Below are 14,262 nucleotides of genomic sequence, written 5' to 3'. Positions count from 1 at the left end.
CGTCATTGTTGTTTGGCGGGTCCGGGCTGGGGATTCGAACCCGCCACCTTAGGTGTACGTGGCTGGCGCCTTAGCCAGTTGAGCTATAGGCGCCGAGCCAGTACTGTATCTTTCAATGCAATCAAGTTTGCTAGCTGTGTTTGTCTATATGCTTAACAATGTTTATTCTCCTTGATCTACTGATGGCTGAAAGGGATGTGTTAAAAATCTCCCATTGGGTGGCGCCTGTGGCTCAAAGAAGTAGGGCACCAGCCCCATATGCGGGAGGTGGTGGGTTCAAACCCAGCCCCTGGCAAAAAACTCCAAAAAAAGAAAAAATCTCCCATTACAATGATGTGTCAGTTTCTTCTTGTATTTCTACCAGTATGTGCTCTATGACAAGCTGATGTTGTATTACTAAGTACCCTTATATTTGAAATTGTATATAGGATTTATATATTAAATCCTACTAGAGAACTAAATATCATTATCTAAAGCTTACTTCTTTTTTTTTTTTTGGAGACAGAGTCTCACATTATTGCCCTCAGGAGAGTGCTGTGGCATCACAGTTCACAGTAACCTCCAACTCCTAGGCTTAGGCGATTCTCAGCCTCCCGAGTAGCTGGGACTACGGGCACCCTCCACAACACGAGACTATTTTTTGTTGCAGTGGGGTGAGGGCTGAGTTCGAACCCACCACCCTTGGTATATGGGGCCGGTGCCCTACCCACAGAGCCACAGGCGCTGCCCTAGAATGCTTACTTCTAATAACGCTGCCTAGAAGTCAACTTTATTAATATTGACTCCAATTTTCTTCTACTTAGTATTTGCCTGGTGTATCTTTTCCTTTTCCTTTGAATCTTTCTCTACCTAATGTTTTAGGTACGCCTTCTGTAAACAAGTGTAAAGTCGGGTTCTGTTATTTTTTTTTTTTATCCAACCCATGATGCATAATTGTGACTTACCGTGATTACCAACCTATTTTGACTGTTTTAAACCTTACTTGATGTTATTTATACCTTTCTAAAATTTCTATTTCTTTTTTCCCTTTCTTTGAATTGACTCAAGTTCCCTCCCCCTCACTATCCACCTTGTTCCATGTTTTTCCTTTACTGATTTGGAAGATATAGTCCATTTCTATTCTTGTAATGGCTACTCTTGAAACTTTAGCAAGTATTTTTAATTCAAAACCTACAAGTCAGCCAGTATCTTTACCCTTCCCCCAAGGAGTAAAAGAACCTGAGAACATTACTTTAATTACACCCTGCTGGCTTACCTGCTGCTGCTGGTCAGTATTTCAGATCCACCTGATTTTTCTACCCCCCTGGCCCATCATCACTGTATACACTAGTACTGTTTTACACACCAGCGGCCGCTTACATGTACTACCTTCTCCACTTACTTTCCCTTCTTGTACCTCAAGCATCAGTCCTGAGATCATTCTCTTCCTCTATAAACATTAATTAAAATTGGGGTCTTTTAGAGGCAGATTAACAGACTGTTTTTTTTTTTGTTTGTTTAAATCTATAAATGTCTTTATTTACCCTACGCTCTTCAAAGGTAGTTTCACAGAGGTACACCACTCCCTGTGGACAGTTACTTTCTTTTTGCATTTAATGCCATTATTCTGTCATCCTCTGACTCCCGTCATTAAGAAACTTAACTTTCATTTCTTTTACCTCTGGCTGCTTTAAAGGTCTTCGTCACTGGTGTTCTGCAATGTCACTATAAACTGTCTAGGTGTGAGTTTCTCTTTGTTTATCCTGCTTGGGACTCATTAGGCTTCCAAAATGTGAGGATTTGCATCGTCACACAATTCTAGGGGAAAAAAAGCCACTTGTCTTTTTGATAATGGCTTCTCTAAAGTAATAGAAGAAAAAAAGACGGAATAAGAGGGAGGGGAAGGAATCTGTCTACATCTTTATTCTCCCTTTTCATACTTTATTCTTTTCTCCTTTTTTTTTGCTGTTGTTGAGACAGACTCCCACCCTATCCCCCTGAGCAGAGTGCAGTGACATCATAGCTCACTGCAACCTCAGACTCAGGCTGTGGGCATCCTGCTGCTTGAGCCTCTGGAAGTCGGAAGTCACTGGGGTTACAGGCGCTCACTGCAGTGCCCAGCTGGGTTTTTCTTTTTCTTTCTTTCTTTTTTTTTTTTTTAAAATGAGTCAGGGTCTCGTTCTCACTCAGACAAGTCTCAAACTCCTGAGCTCAAGCAATTCTCCTGCCTCAGCCTCCCACATTGCTGGGATTACAGGCATGAGCCACAGCGCCTGGCTGATACTTTAGATAGATGTTGGACCTCAATCCTCTATAAATCTTAATATCTTTTATATTTTTTATCTCTTTTTCTCTTTGTGGTGCACTCTGGGTAATTTCTGAGCAACTTAAATCTGTCAATTTTCTTTTCAGCTATGGGTGATCTACAGTTTACCTCACACTGAGTTTTTGACTTGAACTATCTTTCGACTTCTAGACATTTTATTTGGTGGTTCTTTTTTCTTTTTTAGAGATGGGGTCTCACTATGTTGTCTGGGCTATCCTCAAACTCCTGGGCTCAAGCGATTCTTCCACTTCAGCCTCCTGAGTAGCTGGGACTGTCAGGGGACAAAACGGCACCTGACTCTTTTTCAAATACATTTGGTTGTTTTTATAGTCGCTGATACCGTATTGATATTTTCAGTTCCTTTTATTTAAGCATACAAATTTTATATTCTGTATTTGATAACTCTAACACCCAGAAGTCTTTGGGAGAATAATTCTATTGTTACTTATTCTAAGGACGCTTATCATGGTAACTTGTTTTCTAATATATTTTTGATTTTTTGACTATGAGTTCATATTTCTTGGTACTTTTTCTGAGGAAATTCTCTGAAGATAATTTGTGTTAGCTTCTGCTGGATGCTAAAGGCACTGTGGGCCTGTGTCCCTTGCATATATAATTCTTAGCTTACATTTTTTCAGACTATACCAATCATGGCATCTTATGTCCTACACCCACACAGAAGTACCTAGTGCCTGTGAAATCTCTGACTTGACTTTATTTGTTAAAAATGCCTCTACTCACAGCAAAGGTAATAAGAACACAATTACCTTTACTCTGTGGGTTAGATTATTTTCTACGTGCCTATTGCCCTAAGAGTGCAGTTCTTCCTGAGTTACTGCCTCATGTGGAGACCTCTGGTCTGGCTGCTCACCTGAGTCCCACCAAGTGCTGAGGCTCTATCTACACCTGAGTTTCCCAACCCTTCTCACATCATGAAACACACAGGAAATGATACTTGTCTGCTCTAATGACATGAACCGAGGGGAGTACTTGAGCACAGAGGAGACAGAGCCCAGGGTCTGGGTTGCCCAAACCAACACCTCAGTCACTCTAGCACCTGTTCAGGGCACACTTGAAGCATAGGAAGGCTCTGTTTTTGTACATCCTGATTCTTATGGAGCAAACAGGCTGTTTAGGCTTACCTGTCTGAAACCTCCTGAACTTTGAATTTCATTAATTAGAAAAATTTGAAGAAATATTCAGGGACAGACGTAAGCTTGCCAACTTAATACTTATAAAATGAGGGCATTAAAAAACTTGTTTTTAATCAACCACGCCATTAGTCCATAAAAGATATTAAAGAAAAAAAATTTCAGGATAATACAAAGACCTTTAAATTTAGTAACTTTGGCTTTTGTTTGCTAAGGCCTGGCTTGGGTCTCTGGTGGCACTGGAGGCTACTGGACTAGAGAATAACGCCAATGGAGCTTTCTCTTTCCATACATAAAATAGCAGATTAGAAAACTGGCTTCACTTTACCTTTTTTCACAAGAGACACTATCGATATCCATGCTCTGAGAACGTGAGAGAGACTGAGATTGTGTTTCAAGGCTATTAGAGGGCGAGCTGCTGAGAGAACTGACTCCTTCACTGCTCTGGCTTCGGTGGGCTACTCCTAAAAGAAAATACACGAAAGATTCAATAAACCCTGTGTGGAATGATGTTCAAGCCATTTGTAAAGGCAAAAGATAACATGAACCATCTACAGTCATCCCATCATGCTACTCAGCAACTGAGGGACTACCAGATGATTATATTAAATGCTGAAAATAATACTAAAATCATAGGAATATTAGTAAAAGATAATTTGACAATGTATTTCACAAGCTTCAATAACAGAGCTGCACCTGATGCCTAACACTGACTCCAAGGCACCTCTTACACCAATTCAAACTGAATACAAATTACCTTCCAGGACAGCCTAGAAAAATCCTTGAAAACCATCAAAAATAAGGTACTTTAATAAATAAGTAAGCGTATGATGAAGTGAGCATAACAAATGTTAACAGCAGACACTAAATGGGGAGTATACAGGTATTCGCTGCAAAATGCTTTCAACTTTGTCATCTGTTTGAAATGTTTATAACCCACTGTTGAAAAAATGCAAAATTAGCAATATCCTTAAATACAGATTGATCCACTCACTGACTGAACATTTTGGTGAAAATAAAAAATGTGGCACTTACCTTGCACTCATAGAATTTACAGCATAGGGAGGCTACATAATTAATATAGGAACAGATCATTTCCCATAGCAATTTCCTCATCAATGTCTTTAATATATTTTTCATAGAATTAAAAAAATTATTTTACTCTATAAATAGCTTTCCACCACCCCCCCCAAAAAAAGTTTTCCCAGGCATTTTCAAAATACTTTAAGACACACACACCTATGTTGCTCAAGGAAAAATGAGACGCACATGTTAAAAAAAAGAAAAGAGGCTCGGCACCTGTGGCTCAAGCGGCTAAGGTGCCAGCCACATACACCTAAGGTGGCGGGTTCGCATCCCCAGCCCGGGCCCACCAAACAACAATGATGGCTGCAACCAAAAAATGGCCAGGCGTTGTGGCGGGCGCCTGTGGTCCCAGCTACTTGGGAGGCTGAGGCAGGAGACTCGCTTGAGCCCAGGAGTTGGAGGTTGCTGTGAGCGTGATGCCATGGCACTCTACCCAGGGGGATAGCTTGAGGCTCTGTCTCAAAAAAAAAAAAAAAAGAAAAGAAAAACCTTGTGTTATCAGTTATAGCTTAAACCACTACCAAGTGGATAAAATTTGAACCCTTTCAGCATTCTCAGAAAGAAAACTTGCCATCCACAAATGTCATCATCAAAGAATGTTACAAAACATTTGTCCTTTCCTGAAAGCAGATCTTAACATATCCTAGTTTATTAAAACTTCTACAGGACTCAGGAAGGAAATGAGAAACTAAATTTTCACTACTCCCAAGAAGACTCAAGTAAAATACAAAAAGCATGTGATGTAGTGAGAATTCTGAAAGAAGCTTGTAGAAGACAGTTAATCTTTAAATTCGCTAATTCAAAAAGTATAATCCGAAGTAGGTGGATCCAGTATTTGGATTCCCAAGTATAATCCAAATATTTCAATAAATATTCATTGAAGGAATGAATAACCGAGCATCAACAATACATTAGGAGAATACCATTTTACCCATCACAATCGAAGGCTGAATAATTTTTAAATTAAAATTAATCAATAACAAAGCTCAATGATTTTTACTAGACATTTTCTACTCAGTTCTAAAATTCCACTGAAAGTTACAATAAGTTGCTTTAAAATGTATTACTGTATTATTGCACACAGGGTGTATTACTGTTTTATTACATACATGGTAGATCCTATGTGTATAATATATGCAATACAGTAATGTAGCACCAGAGTATACCATGTAATATATTGCATTTGCAATATTTTTTATGAGGGATCAAAGATATCATCTGAATCCATGATGGTATCTTTCAGGTTAAGGGAGGCAATTCTCCTCACAATTTAGTGTGTGTGTATATATGGTGTTGTTATTGCACACACAGGGTCGTGGGTTCAAGCAATCCTCCTGCCTCCCAAGTCGCTGGGACAATAGGTGCTGCCACCACACCTGGCTCCACCCATCTCCTAAAGTTAAAAAACCGACAGTCTCTTTGACTTCATTGAAAAATCAATATAAATTAAATTTCATGACTAAAATCCTGCCAAAGGAACAGTACAAATGACCACGCTGCTTTCAAACCACACACACTCTCGTCTTCACCCCTTTTCCGCCCCAAACTTGGGAAATCATGAGCAAAAAGCCAAGTTTCAAAGAGTGCAGATTTTCTTTGATTCCTTCATTTCCATAAAACCAGATATTAAAGAAGTAACACATGGACATAACCTTCTCTGATCTTCTTCCAGAAGATGCGTAAAATCCTCACATATCAACTTAAGAAAAAAATCTTCCAAATGTGAGGGCTCTGTGTAATAAAGAATGGAGAAAGCCACGTCTACTTAATAAAATATGAGTTACAGACTTTCACCATGGCAGTTTCCACACTTCTATGACTGATCTGAGCTTGTTAATGGAAATTATTCATTCCTGTGTGGGAAGGCCCGAATCTCCAAGGCAGTAAGAAGGATTTTATTTCTGTGAGGCTTTCCTCCCAGTATTGTTTCCTGAATGATATTCCCTTCTAGGTACAAAGCAGACCAAGCACCTATTTTTAACCTGTAATACTGGGCCTGCTCCAGTATCTCTTGTGCACTGCCTCTCATGTCACACTCTCACAAATGCACAGGCTTGATAAATTCTAGTATAAAAAGAAGCACAGGATTGCCAAAGAGATCTTAAAACCTCAATAACGTTTGTTTAATAAGGGGGGGCCTTACTGCCTGTAAGTCAGTGGTTAGGGCACCAGCCACATACACCCAGGCAGGCGGGTTCAAACCCAGCCCAGGCCTGCTAAACAGCAATGACAACTACAACAAAAAAATAGCCGGGCGTTGTGGTGGGCCCCTGTGGTCCCAGCTATTTGGGAAGCTGAGGTAAGAGAATTGCTTAAGCCCAAGAGTTAGAGGTTGCTATGAGCTATGACACCACAGCTCTCTAGTGAGGGTGACATAGTGAGACTCTGTCTCCAAAAAAAAATTGAAATCATGAAGTCTAAAACTTCCCTTAGGACCTTTTGGCAAATTAGAAACAGCAAAGATTTAAAAAAAAAAAAAAGGTCTCCTGATTTGTAATCTAATGCTGCTATCGTCTCTACCCTAGACTGTTGAATGGCCCCTTGATCAACTACTTTAAACCAAAGCTATATGTCTTATACAACCTAAATTTACAAAAACAAAACTAAAGAAGAATTAGTGTTATAAAAGGAACCATTCATTCTATTCAAGTTCTGACATTCATTAACATCGATCTTGACAATGAACTAAGCTAAAGGGTTAACATTCATAAGAAACACAAAGTATACTAGTATTTCATCTAGTCCATACCTAGTCACACCCCTCAACACTGTTTAGAATGAACGCACTCTGTTCCATAGAGCAGACTGATATTTTTAGGCAGCTAATTTCCTGGCAAAAATATTTTGTCCTTGTGAATAAATACAAAATGAAATTTCAAACCTGTAAAAAAAAAAAAACCAATGGCATTGGGCAGTGCCTGTGGCTCAGTGAGTAGGGCACCGGCCCCATACACCAAGGGTGGTAGGTTTGAACCCTGTCTGGGCCAAACTGAAACAAAAAAATAGCCAGGCATTGTGGCGGGTGCCGTAGTCCCAGCTACTCGAGAGGCTGAGGCAAGAGAATGGTCTAAGCCCAAGAGCTAGAGGTGGCTGTGAGCTGTAATGCCATGGCACTCTACTGAGGGTGACAAAGTGAGACTCTATCTCTACCAAAAAAAAAAAAGACTTTTCCCCTAATTTGACTTTTAAGCTGGAAGTCAAAGGAGCTAACCATGTAAAAAACAGGAAAAAAAATCCCAGAGATAGAGAACATCAAATCCAAGGACTCTGAAGAAGGAAAGGCTTTGATCTCCTCCACAAAGAACCACCACGCTACCGAGGGCAACAAAGTGAGACTCTGTCTAAAAAAAAAGAATGGCATCTAAAATATTAGGATAAGAAAATTAGGAACCCAAATTAGAAAATCCGCTGGAGCTTCTTATGTATAAAATAGAGGATTCCTTTTCTTAATGTGAAACAGGGTACTCACAGAGTCACACACCTACAATCAACACACCGGGACTGTGCCCTGGAGGAATAGCTAATTCTAAGGCTGGGGAAGGAGGTATCCGAGATAAGTTCAGAGCATCTTACAGTGCTAGAAAGATAGTGCTCAGAAGGAGGTGGGAGAGGCGGGTCAGATGAACTGAGATTTCAACCTGAAAGAGCTCCCATGGTCAAAGCTGGAACAATTTGTGTAAAATAAACAATGGAGCTACTTAGATTATAACTCAAAGTATAAAATACACATGAATCCACACTAAGGTAAGTAAGAGATTAAATAAACAACAGGGAAGAAGGGACAAATCTTCCTCACAAAAGAATCCAAATAATATAAATAGACATTCCACTGCTCCAGGAGGTGAAGATTGGTTCCCACTCCTGAGGTCTGGGCTGGATGTAGGAAGTCCATACCAAAGAACTGAGTGAGGAAAGGGAAAACGCTACTTTATAGGGAGAACCCCAGCAAACACCGTCATAACCACAGGGCTAACGTCACTGGGGATGCCATCCGGATGTTATATGCCCCTTATATGATGGATGGAAAAGGCGTTTCACCTGTGTGATAGTTGATCCCCATGTCCCAAACCCCAAATCTCCGTCTTATCATGAAAAAAACATCAGACAGACAAGGCCAAATTAAGGGGCATTCTACAAAGTACTAACTGGTGCTCTTCAAAACTGTCAAAACAATGAAAAACAACAGACTGATACCATCATGGAGCAGAGGAGACGCGGGACCCTCATGTCTGGTTAATGATAATACACCAAGGCTAATTTCTTAGTGTTGACAAATGTATCAGATATTTATTAACATCAGGGAAAACTGGTTGAAGGGTACATGAGAATTATCATCTTTGGAACTTGTAAATTGAAAATTATTCCAAAATAATTATGTATTTTACAAAAAGACTAGGACTAGAGCCTTGATTCCATGATTTCTAGTTTTGTGACCTCGAACAAGTCACTTTTCTTAATATTATTAAGAATTGCAGATTGCTAATAGTGGTATCTGTGCAGCCTATTTCACAGTCTGTTAGGACGCAGTGAGTACCAGGTGTGGATGTGCTTATAAATTCTACCTGTATTCATCAGACAAGAACAAAATCAGAAATCAAGGCAAAGCCCTGAGTGTAAAGAACAGACTGGCCAGGTGGCTTGGCACGGTGGCTCATGCCTAGAACTCTGGAAGGCTGAGAAGGGAGGATCTCTTGAGCCCATGAGTTTGAAACCAGCCTGGGCAATAGCAAGACTCCATCTCTACAGAAACTAAGAAAAATTAGCTGGGCACAGTGGTCCATACTTGTAGTCTCAGCTATTCAGAAGCTGAGGCAGGAGGATCACTTGAGCCTAGGAGTTGGAAGTCGGCTATGATGATGCCACTGCACTCTTACCTGGGTGACAGAGCAAGACTCTATCTCAAAAATGAAACAAACAGATTAGCCCCTGTTGCTACAACACTGCCTCTGGCCTATTCCGCTTCCCGCATTTCTGAGTAACAGGAAAGAGGCAGAGGCAAACCTACCCCACCAGTCTTCAGGTCCTTTCCCCTCCAACCTACCAGTTCAAATAGTTACACAAAGTATAATTTCTGCTGATCCACCGATGCTTCTGTACTTACAATTCTTGTTTAAAAAATTCACAACAAACAAATAAATGTAAATTGTAGTCTACCTAAGTCTTGTACTCTAAAAGGATATATGCACATAACTGGACTTTTGATCTCCCTAAAAAGCCATCAAACCCCATTTATCCAAGACTACTTCCTTCCTCCTGCACCCCAACCCTAATAACTAATAAGAGTACACTTCACTGGCTCAGCGCCTGTGGCTCAAGCGGCTAAGGCGCCAGTCACATACACCTAAGGTGGCGGGTTCGAATCCCCAGCCCGGGCCTGCCAAACAACAATGATGGCTGCAACCAAAAAATGGCCAGGCACTGTGGTGGGCGCCTGTGGTCCCAGCTACTTGGGAGGCTGAGGCAGGAGACTCGCTTGAGCCCAGGAGTTGGAGGTTGCTGTGAGCGTGATGCCATGGCACTCTACCCAGGGGGATAGCTTGAGGCTCCGTCTCAAAAAAAAAGAGTATACTTCACAATAGGTATTTAACAAATATTTACTGACTATATTCACCAGTATATTGGGGGACACTTTCTAAAACTGATGGTTACAGCATCAATGAATGTTATTAGTGACCTCTAACCCGTTTCTGAATGTCTCAGTTCCTCTAGCTGTAGAAAAATCTCCAGCCCCTTCCAATTCTATTAAAGTTAGAAATTATGCAATAGGTTATTTTTTAAAAACCATGCTGCATAGTTTACAATAACAAATCTAAATACTCTGTATTATTTAAGGCAGTGGTTCCCCACCTTTCTAATGCTTCCTAATGCTGCAACCCTTTAATACAGTTCCTCATGTTGTGGTGACCCCCAACCATAAAATTATTTTCGTTGCTACCTCAGAACTGTAATTTTGCTACTGTTATGAATAGTAAGGTAAATATCTGATATACAGGATGTATTTTCATTGTTACAAAGGGGTCGCAACCCACAGGTTGAGAACCGCTGATTTAAAGCATCCCCCACCTTCTAAAATACACACAAGGTTTAGAAACAAAAGCAGAAAGCAAATCACAACACCACCTGGCCTTCCACACTTCACAAAGGCTTTCCTCAAGTCAGTGCTGAGATAGTCTCTTTCATCTACCCAGATCAAGGAGCCCCAGAAGATAAGTCACCTGATTAACCAGAATTGCCTAAAGTCAGAGGATTGAAGCTGCAGAGCCCAGGCCTCTATTTTCCATCTTTCTTTAGGATCACAAAATTTCAGGTCACTGGGAGAAGCAGAAGAAAAGAGAGGGGACTGATAAGGTGGGGGGTGGGGCTCACAAGGCACTTCCAGGGCCTGATCCTACCACACTGTGCAATACCCACCTGCCAGAGGCTGCTGGGCTAGACACAGATGCTGGTAAGGTGTGCAGATTCCATTCTAAGCATTAAAGTGACAAACTCTTAGGCATCCAGCAACTTCAAAACCTTAATATTTTTTCTTAAACTCACTTTCCTGAGACTAACTGGGAGACTGGGGAGAGATGACAAGAAAAACTCCTAGCACATTCCCACATGGACACAGCAGATTACTGCCTGGCCATTTACTATGGAGCTCAGGAGAGAGGGGAGAAAGACAGCTTTTTTTATTTTCCCGGAGTTTTCAATGAAGGTAGGAAAATAAGATAAATGCACACGAAAGTAGGACTGGGTTGTGTGACACAATCTCTGCAGGTAAGAGGCCTTCGGGAGTGAATATGATGACTAGGCTAGGAACAAAGAACTGGCTCAGAAAATCAGGACAGCGAGTTACACGAAGAGGGTGGAATCCAGTTACAGAGCACCTTGAAAGCCCTTGGACTAAATTCTAGTTGGAAATTAGGAGACAAGGCAGGCTTCTGAGCAGATGAGTGATTGGTCTCACTTCTCCTACCAAGCTGTAAGCTCCCTGAGGGGCAGTCATGGAAATCACTATCACACGGTATTTATCCCTGTTCCTAGGAGCAGGACTAAAGGAATGAAAGCAGCACCATAGCATAGCCCACGTCCCCTTGTGGGCAGTGTGGAGTCAGACACAGGCAGCTGTTGCAGATCAGGTTGGTATAAATGGGGAGGGGCAGTCAGGGGGAGGGAGATGACAGGATCAACCTGAAGTCAAAGCAGGAAGCTGATTCCCAGCACTACCTGCCTCTCACTAACAATACACCAGACTTCCCATAGACTTACAAAGTGGCTAGTACAACCCTAAAATAATGCCCTAAGATGGAGTCCAGAATTGATAAAACACATCCCTTTGGTGGCCAAAAGGATATTCCAGGGAGATGGAAGTCACCAGCATGGTAAAGGACACACTTGTCCCAACTCAGAGAACTAAAATGACAAGTGAAGAGCAATGGACAGCCTTCCAGGGGTCCTGCTTCAGCCCTCAGGCCTTGGGCTTTTGCCCACGCCTCTGCCTCTAACCAGCTTCCTAACCACCTTCAAGCCCTCTCCCTCACTTATGCTGCAGACCAAGTAGAAGGAAAAAAGTATTTATTTTAACATGGCCATCAATGATGGCACAAGTTATAATTTTATTGGCATTCCTGATAGCATTCTTAGCCAAAGACAATAATACTGTAAAATGATGGCTTTGATTTGGTTGAAATTCCTGCAGATGTTCTTCCAAGCACGATGTTCATTACTTAGAAGCAGAGAAGGGAAGTGAACGGAAACTCAAGATGAAGGCCCCGCTCTGCCGTCCATCGGTCATCAGCAAGCCCACTCCTGCTGTAGGAGCTGCATCTGGTTTTCTTCCATCTGGAAAGATTTCCCCACAGTTACCCCCTTGGTTTGCTCCCTCACTTCATTCAGATCTCTGCTAAAAATGTTCCCTTTTTAGTAATGCCTACAGCTCTTTTTCTCCACAAGTATCACCATCTGATGGATTCTATGGGGTTTTCTGACTGTTTTTTCACTAAACTCTAAGCGACAAGACCTAGAATAGAACCTAACACATAGGGGGACTTAAATAAATATGTATTAAATGAAGGCTACATGAATTTACAACATTAATCACATCATTGGCCACAACCAACATAAGCACATAAAATAACAAAACATACCAAGCAAGTTCAGAGGTATAGAAAATAGTAGGAACGGATATATGCAGTAGAAGGATATTTCCTATATTCAAAAGTAATAATACTATTTTTGCAGAAAGGCAGAATTTTAAAAGAACACAATGCATTGTTATTACAATCTCCATTCTGTACGATAAATCAGTAAAGCTCATTCCTTTTATCTAAGTGAGACCCTGTCCCCTCTGATCATTCTCCCCTCTGCCTCCCTCACCCCTGGGAACCACCATTCTCTGGGAACCACCATTCTGCTCTCGGCTTCCTTCACTTAGCACGACGTTAGTTAGCTTCACTCCTCCAGACTTATCCATGTTGTCAGAAAGCCTTTTTAAGGCTGATTAGCATGCCGTTATGTTTAGATACTACTTTTTCTTCATCCACTCATCTTATGACAGACACCCAGGTTGCTTCTGGCTGCTGTGAGTAATGCTGCAATGAGCATGAGAGGGCAGACGTCTCTTCAGCGTACTGATTTTAAGTCCTCCGCATAGACACCCAGAAGTAAGATTGTTGGATCATATGGTAATTCTATTTTTAGTGGCCTGTATTAAATGAAGGATACATGGAATTACAGCATTCACTACCTTATTGGTAACAACCAACATATACTAACATGTGGAACAAATAATAAAACATGGCAAGCAAATTCGGAAGGATACACTAAGTTGTAACGGGATATGGAAGGATGTCACTCATATGCAAAAGTAATAATTCCGTTCTTTCTAAAGATAAAATTTTTAAAGATATATACACTCTATTATAGACATAGTATCATTTTCCATAATGGCTATATTAATTTACATTCATACCAAAGCAGAATTTCAAGTAGATAAAAGCCTATGTGAAAATGCTCCCCCCTCCCGAGAGCAACAACACATAGCCATGAACCTGAGGAAGTGACTCTGCCAAGTCCTGCACAGCAGCATCTGCAACTCTTCACCAGTCTGTCTCCTCCTGTGAAAGGGTGAGGCCCTGGGGGGCTGGCCCCTGACTGAGCCTTCCCTGGCTTTGCAACCTAGTTCCTAATATGGTGCTCAGAAAATAGAAGCCATGTGTCTTCAAATGCACGAACGGAAGCAGGGTGAAGACCATTTGAACAAGCATATTAAAGAATTTTATGTTAAATTATCATTAAGTATGTTAAAGACTAGCAGTCAGACAGAGGAAATGGATTCTGTGTTTGGGATCCAGACCCTAGAAGCCTAGCACATCATCTGGCTTCTTACTAACTCCAAACAGGCCCCGTTGTTCATCCTGCTCCCAGAGCACCTGCGGTCCTCAGATGGAAACAGGAGCTCAGGGATAATAGTAGTTATTTGACTAGGTGCTACATCTTTTATTTAACGCATTTATAAAAAAGCATGTAAATATACTGCAATCTTTATTTCTACATAATTGTGTGATCCTATATATCTTATCATATGCATTTAAAAATATACTTTGAGAAGCCAAAGGCTTCACCAGTTCACCAAAAGGAACTGTGTGGTAACAACAGTTAAGAACTCCAATTCTTTTTTTTTTTTTTTGAGACAGAGCCTCAAGCTGTCCCCCTGGGTAGAGTGCCGTGGCATTACAG

At 41.1% G+C, this 14,262-nt stretch overlaps 1 protein-coding gene across 1 annotated transcript in view; it reads right to left on the bottom strand.

Moving 5' to 3' along the window:
• UBE4B (ubiquitination factor E4B) overlaps positions 1-14,262 on the bottom strand; it is a 133,494-nt gene that overhangs the window by 73,094 nt on the left and 46,138 nt on the right. The window contains exon 4 of the mRNA XM_023515143.1: positions 3,785-3,920. Coding sequence (XP_023370911.1) covers positions 3,785-3,920 — 136 coding nt within the window. The remainder of the gene's footprint in view (positions 1-3,784; positions 3,921-14,262) is intronic.

This window comes from Otolemur garnettii, unplaced genomic scaffold (genome assembly GCF_000181295.1).
Source record: "Otolemur garnettii isolate 467f Iridium unplaced genomic scaffold, OtoGar3 scaffold00067, whole genome shotgun sequence".
Lineage (NCBI taxonomy): Eukaryota > Metazoa > Chordata > Mammalia > Primates > Galagidae > Otolemur > Otolemur garnettii.
The sequence above is the reverse complement of the archived record's forward strand: the minus strand, read 5'-3'. Positions and strand labels throughout refer to the sequence as shown.